This window comes from Notothenia coriiceps, unplaced genomic scaffold (genome assembly GCF_000735185.1).
Source record: "Notothenia coriiceps isolate Sejong01 unplaced genomic scaffold, NC01 NC01_scaffold00010175, whole genome shotgun sequence".
In the NCBI taxonomy this organism is placed as follows: Eukaryota; Metazoa; Chordata; class Actinopteri; order Perciformes; family Nototheniidae; genus Notothenia; species Notothenia coriiceps.
This window is the reverse complement of record NW_011342876.1, coordinates 11,206-18,437: the sequence shown is the minus strand read 5'-3', so window position 1 is coordinate 18,437 and position 7,232 is coordinate 11,206. Positions and strand designations below refer to the sequence as shown.

At 43.2% G+C, this 7,232-nt stretch overlaps 1 protein-coding gene across 1 annotated transcript in view; it reads left to right on the top strand.

Annotated features, from left to right (window-relative positions):
* Positions 1-6,067, top strand: part of tcf19l (transcription factor 19 (SC1), like) — an 8,262-nt gene extending 2,195 nt beyond the window's left edge. Inside the window, exons 3-5 of the mRNA XM_010771648.1 lie at positions 459-849; positions 1,694-2,198; positions 2,987-6,067. Of these exons, the coding sequence (XP_010769950.1) occupies positions 459-849; positions 1,694-2,198; positions 2,987-3,329 (1,239 nt within the window). The 3' untranslated portion in view covers positions 3,330-6,067. The remainder of the gene's footprint in view (positions 1-458; positions 850-1,693; positions 2,199-2,986) is intronic.
* Positions 6,068-7,232: the final 1,165 nt, after the last annotated feature.

Below are 7,232 nucleotides of genomic sequence, written 5' to 3'. Positions count from 1 at the left end.
TTCAACCCCCACTGCAGTCAGCACGTCGTTGTGTCCCTGAGACACTTCACCCCAAATTGCTCCTGTGGGGATTGTCCACAGTATTGAGTATGTAAGTCACTTTGGATAAAAGCGTCTAACAAGTGACATGTAATGTGATGAAATAATGTAACATTGTTGTTTTGGTTCTTTTTAAAGGGATTTATTGACAATGAGAAAGATGATTACATATTTGCTGCTCAAGCTTCAACAGTGCAGGCATTGTAAAGCTGTGATAATGGGAAAATGCCATGGACAGAATAGTAAAAGCAGAAAAGGTTATCTCCCATTTGAATGATGATGCTTTCATATTTTACACTTGAATTACAAACGTACTCATTCATGAAGTGCAGGAAAAGACAAATGACGCATTCAAATGAAACCCGATGTGTATTTGCCTTTGCCACATAAAGTTCTAATGTCTATGCGTTGTCTCCTAGGCTGGCACCTTCTCCTCCGACCTTCAGAACCGGATCAGAACCAACCAGGAGCGTAAAGCCGCCGCCAACCTGGACCTGTCCAAGCTGTCCATCAACCGCTCCACCGTCATCCTCAACTCCATCGGCAGTCTGAGCAAGATGAAGGGCAGTGCCTGGACCTTCAAGAGGAGCCACAGCAACGAGGGCACCGCCTCGGACCCCGGCTCCTCCTACTCCCCCCCCCTGGAGGTGGGCATGTCCTCTCTGCTCCCGCCCTCCACGCCTCCATCCTTCTCAGCTGCTTCAGTGCCCTCATCAAAGTCCCAGCAGCCGACCTCCAGGAGCCGCAGGAAGTCGGCCCACACCGTGCTGCTGGAGGATGACAGCTCCGACGAGCCCAGGTGTCGAGGAGGTAACGCTCAGCTTAATGCCTGAAGAGATCCACACTGAGCCCTCTGCGAACATGGGAGGCTCCAGATCCAAAGAGCCCAATGGGTTTTTCCTAGCTTTTAAGTTAATCTGTTAATAAAGCTGCATACACATAAACTGACATCTTTTAACCGTTTCCTTTACCTCAGTGTCCTTGGGCACGATACTTAACCCCACTTTGCTCCCATAATGTGTCTACAATATTTAAGTTAATGCACGTTTCTTTGGATAAAAAGCGAAATAACACGTAATGTAAAGTGTGAAACCTACACTTTAATGATAAAGTGTGTAGCGCTCTTCACAGCAGCACAGACACAGGTTGGTTCCTCAAAGCGGCTGATTATTTGTTTGGGAACCTCAGCAGCTTCCTGCCTCGAGAACACTCTGCACAACACATCATACATTGTGCAGTAGGTAGCATGAACACAAGGGGAGATACACTAATGCTTGGCGTGAAACAAACATTACATATAAAACAAAAAAAAGCCTTGTTAGCCACATGTCATGAGAACGATTTATCAGTATTTTGTATGGAAGTCTGGTTAATTACATTTACTATAACTCAACATCAAATGAACATTTTAAATGATTTGTTTTCACTGACCAACAAGTAACCTTGTGTAAGGTTAAGGTTGTCACTTCAATAGTGCATTAGTTTTTATTCAGACTGAAAATGCAGCATTCCTATAACAGCAAGGAATGAATCGATCAGCGTCGGGTTAAAGTTGTGTTTATCTATTTTGCCACGCAGACACATACAGGCAGGGAAAACAAAGTTATCTTTCTCTCTAGATGTGCTTCCAGTAATCCTGTCTAATGTTGTCCAGCTCCATCAGGATCTGTGGAGGACGGACAGAGGTCGAGGGCGAAGAAGCGGCGGCGGCTCTACAAGTCTGAGTCGGAGACTTTCAACCCCCCCCCTCTGCAGCTGCCGCCCCAGACCCACACCGACATCCGGCGCCCCCTGGAGGCCAAGCCCTTCCCCGCCGGCATCAGGACCATCGGCAGTTTCCACGGCGCCATGACCAACAGCCGTCTGAACCAGAACCTCCTCCAGGCGTCCTTCTCCAGCCCCGCCTCCCACAAACAGGAAGTGCAGGCGGTGCAGCGCGTCCAGACGGTAACCCACGGCAGCATCGCAGCGTTCCGCCAGCAGAAGTCTGCTCACTGCGCCCCCGCACCGCAGAGGGGCCGGCGGAGGTCCCTCTGCTCCCCCGTGTTCTCCCCCCTGGTGGTGGGAGGAGAGAAGTACAGCCTGGCCTCCCCCTCAGTGAGGATCTGCACCGAGGAGAGAGGCAGGGTGCAGTTCAACAGGTTCCACCACCCAGCAAGGTGAGATATCACGGAGGAGGAGGAGGAGGTGCAGAAATCTCCTATTGTTGGTGGATATTGCTTTTATTTGTCCTACCACCACTAGGGGTCACCAAAGTCTCTTTTTCTTTTCTATCTTACCAGGAATGTTTAATTCAGAATTTGGCCAATGTATCTGCTATTAATAATAAGGTACATTTTAACCAATGAATCATTTGTAATAATCAGAATACTTTATTTATCCAGGAGGGAATTGAGTGGGTGACAGTTCCTCATTTTAGAATAAATTGAAAAGAAGTAAGTTTTTGTGCCATAAAAAAGAATAAAATATTGAAATAAATAGAGCAAGTTTACATAAAAAGGTGCATTTAATAAATAGACCAAACAGATCTACAAAATAAAAAGTGAATGTAAAAATGTGCATGTTGCACTACAATATATAAAAAGAAATATATATAAAAAAAAGTGTATTCCAAAATAGAAAGTGTAATTAGTATTAATAAAGATATTAATGCTGAATTGCACATTTGAAAAGGAGTTATAGCTGCTGATGGGTATCATAAGTCCCTGTGTCTATTTGAAGAACATTTATACATTACACTGTGGCATACTTTGGATTTTGTCAGATTTTAAAAGTGAATACAAAGTATTAAAAAGTGTTGAGGAGGGTCTTTGGTAATATTTGGCTAATGGGATGATTGATGAGAAATCTAAGCCTTTCAAAATAGTTCAACCGTAAATAACAGTCTCCTTTCCTTTCTCCCTCACCTCTCCTCCTTCTTTCCTTTCCTCTTCTCCTCTCTTCGCAGTAAGCGACGGGGCCGGCCCAGAAAGAACCCGCTCCCCCCCCAGCCTTCCCTCCCCTCTCCCTCCTCCTCGTCCTCCTCTTCCACCTCCTCGGCCTCCTCCTCCTCGGGCTCCTCCTCTTCCTCCTCCGATGAGGACGACGATGACGAGGAGGAAGAGGAGGAGACTACAAGCAGCGCGGTGGAGCCGTGCGCGGCCCCCCGCTGCCGCCTCCCTCAGCAGGACACGGTGCAGTGGATCCAGTGTGACGTGTGTGACGCCTGGTTCCACATAGACTGTCTGCACGTGGACCGCAAGAAGCTGCTGAAGGACCCCAACGCTGACTTCCACTGCGGCTGTCGCTGAGGGGGGGGGGCACTGGTGGTGTAAAATAAAAGGCCCCAGTTAGACTTTCCACATTTACCCCATTTAAATCTGTATTTCCTTTAGCCACACCTGTGGAAATCCTTTTATTGAGGATGCTAATGGCAGGAAAAAGTCCCTGATTACTCCAGCCTGATGTCCCAAGTTTGAGCGTTTCTAAAGGTCCGACGGCAGCTCCATGAACCTGCTGTCTGCTCAGTTTCAGGGCTCAGGCTTTGGAGAACAAAGTGTGATGAAATGTCTCAGGCGGGATTTCATTACAGCTTTGACTGCCTGGAGAGGTGCGGTCAGGGCGGGAAACATGATGAAATGTTTCTGAGCAGCGTGGCTGTCGCTGATCAGAGGCTAGGGAGGCTGATGGAATGTTTCATGTCCACACACATTCAACTTTATCGGATGTCTGCCGCCTTCACTGTTTTAGCGGCGATTGTTCAGGGCAGAAAGGACCTTCAGTGGACATTTACGGAAAGAAACCTTCACACCCATTGGGCTGTTTCCCCGCCCCCCACAGTCGTGATGATAAACTCTACGAGATGTCTGGAGTGCAGCTGTCTTGGAATCAGCGTACGTTGTTTCAGGACAATTCAAAGGCAGGAAGTGCGTCAGCAGACTTCCATTGTGGCTGCTGATGAGAGGCGCTTGAGGGAGGATAATCAAATGTTTGAAGGCAGGAGTGTGTGTGTGTGTGTGTGTGTGTGTGTGTGTGTGTGTGTGTGTGTGTGTGTGTGTGTGTGTGTGTGTGTGTGTGTGTGTGTGTGTGTGTGTGTGTGTGTGTGTGTGCTGTTGCTATGGGACGTCAGGCTGACAGTGTGGCTGCTACTTTGGGAGCACTCGTTACCACGGAAATGTCATGAAATAGCATCCTCTGATTTTACAGAACAAACAGATTCAGAAATGATCTTCAGTGATGTGTCTCCGCACACTGCTGAACTCTTAGTGGACACGTTCCTCCTGACTGAACTGTAACTGCACACATATCTGCCGCTTGAGTTGGAATGAAATAAAAAAAACTCTCTAAAGCACCTTTTCTATTATTTAAATCTGATTGACATGGACAAAAACTGTCCTTTTTTTTTAAAACGGCAACGTTTACCACCTTTTCATGTAATAGACTCAGTTCAGATAATGCTAGTGTTTATAAAGATCATTCTGGGCTGATGCTGTGTAAATAAGCGTTTATTTTTTGATCTGTTCAAGGAAGAGGAAATGTAGATTCTTGAGCAATAAAATAAGAAGAAAAAACTTTAAGATATGTATTTTTTGGAAAAATTGTAATAAATTAGACCAATGATTGGTTACAGTTGATTTGAATGTTGTTTCTGTGCAGCGTTTTGAATGCCACTAGCTGGCACAACGCTGTCACAAAATAAGCAGGAAGTTGACAAAAATCACTGGTTTGGGATCAGTTTCTTACAAGTGAGACTCAACAAAGTGTTCTTTGAGATCCATAATCCTGTGTGTTTATGGACTTCTGATAAGTGCACTTTCATAACATTACAATGAAAATAACCAACATGTATTTTGTATTCTGAGGAAACACCACTTCATTGCAGTACTACAATATCAACTATATAGATGTTAACAAAGAAGCCTAATATCATACAGTGTTTGTTTTTGATGTAAAAGGAAAACCAAATAGTCAGGTTTTCTCTGTTCATTGTGTTTTGGTTTTGTATGTCTCATCACATGTTGCATATTCTTTTTGTCTCTTGAGCTTTTTAAGATATTTAAATGTGTTTTCTATGTCTTCCTCATGTCAACCATCATCCTCACATTGTCTCCAGCTTCACGTGAAAGTCTTAATGAAGGATGTATTCCCAAGCTGCATTTACACGTGAACTGTCGCTGAGAGTGCTACTTTTTTAATTGGGAGAATTGACAGTGTGACAACAATGGAACGGAGAAAAGGAAAAGCCATATTACGTGCAAATGACTCGGATGGTTGTAATTAGAAATGCAATGACAAAGAAGCATCTCTCACTCCCATTTGTTTACATCAAGTTCTGTCAGAAATACATTTGAGGCACTAGAGATGGACAACTTTCTATTAAACCTGTAGGAAAAATATATTCATTTAATAAGCAGAAATCTGACCTACAGTTTATAACTTACTTCAATTTAAAGAAATTATTTGGTTACAAGCAATGCATTACAAAAAAGGTAAAGTAATTAAATAACAATCCACAAATAAAAATAGAGTAAAAGGAAGTATTTCTGTTTTTAAATCATTGTATATTTTTGTTTCTTAAAAACAAGCAACTTTAAAATAGCACTTCTGGCTGCTCATGGGCTTCGTCATTCGTCATCAGTTGACAAATCATCTTTGTATATTGACAACCACATTACTAACAGCTCTTTGCAAATCTGAAATATGTCTCATTTACATTGCCTCAAAGACATTCAACTGATCGATTACATCCAGTTTGCGATCATAACACTGTTGAATGTTTCGTGTGCCATCGGCATATTGGAGCCTTAACATGAATCATTATTGTGTTTACTGTACAAACTCCTTGATACCGGACTCTTAAGGTGGAAGCTTGTGTTTGTTTCTTAAGTCTCGTCATGTTTGATCTCCTTTTCTCAGTTTAATACTGAAACATCACTGGACTCTTCTTTTACGTTCTCACTCTAACCGTCACATTTGAAAGCAGAAACACTCCGATGTTTTGCGGGGTTGTACAGAATTGTCATTTCCCTCTGAGATGCCATCAGCATCAAAGTTATCAGGGAAGAATTAAAGAATATTTTCAAAATGGATCGTTGTCTGTTTTTCACCCCATAGCTTTGTTTTTTCCTCTTTAATCCAAAGACGATGCGATCTAAAACACATTTCATTTATCTTCTTACGCATCAGTTCGTGATTGATGGAACATTGAAATTAGACATTTACATTTAGTTTTCCTCCGGGCTTTTGCGTCTGTGATCCCACACAGATGTGATGTGTGTCTGCTTATTACTTTTATTGTTGTTTTCCTTGAAATGATCACAGTGAGTTAACAAGAACAACCGCATCCCGAAAATGAAGCCATTAAATCGGCTTCATTTACGAGGACGTCTTTCTTTTTCCTTAAACTTTTTAATGGATTTCTCTTATCTGAGCTCAAGCATGAAGTCACATTTGCTCACAGAATTACTGCTTACAGCATTTCTAAATGAAGTTTGCACATAAGATGATTGGTGTGTATTGTAATCCGTCACCATAGCTGTGAAAAATGACACTGTTTTGGAGAAGTATCATCGTGCATAGAGTTTCTGTCCCTTCCCTCGTAATGGTGCAGAGGCTGACATGTTTCCATTTATAATTACCTGCATGTGCTATCTATCGTTGAGCCAATCAGATCATCTCCTAAATATATGCACATTACAGCTCATTCAAATTGAGAATTTGCAGCTTTCCTGTTTACAATCATTTTATATTTCTATCAATTAAAAACAAGCGGTTTGAAGAAGACACCTCCGGCTTCTAATGGGCTTTCTTCACAACTTTCTGACTGTTGAAAGCGTACATTATGAGTATTTAATCAGTCAATCAAAGCGTAGGGCCACAGCAACAGGCACAGCCACGACTCAGGATCCAGGAACACAGCAACATGTCCATGTTCATAATAGTATTCTTACCCGGCCCTGACCAATTTGCTGCCCTAGGCAAGATTTTAGCTAGCGCCCCCCGCACCGGTTGTGGCATGACCACCAAAACAGAAAGATATGGACACAAGATGTGTGCAACTGTATTTAGTTTCCTATCCATTTGAACATGATTTAAATGGGGGGGAGGGGGACCTCACCTCCTCTAGGGGGGTCCGGGGGCATGCACCCCCGGGAAGACTTTTTTTTTTTATATTGAAGTAAAAAGCATCAACCTGGTGCACTTTGAGAGCAACA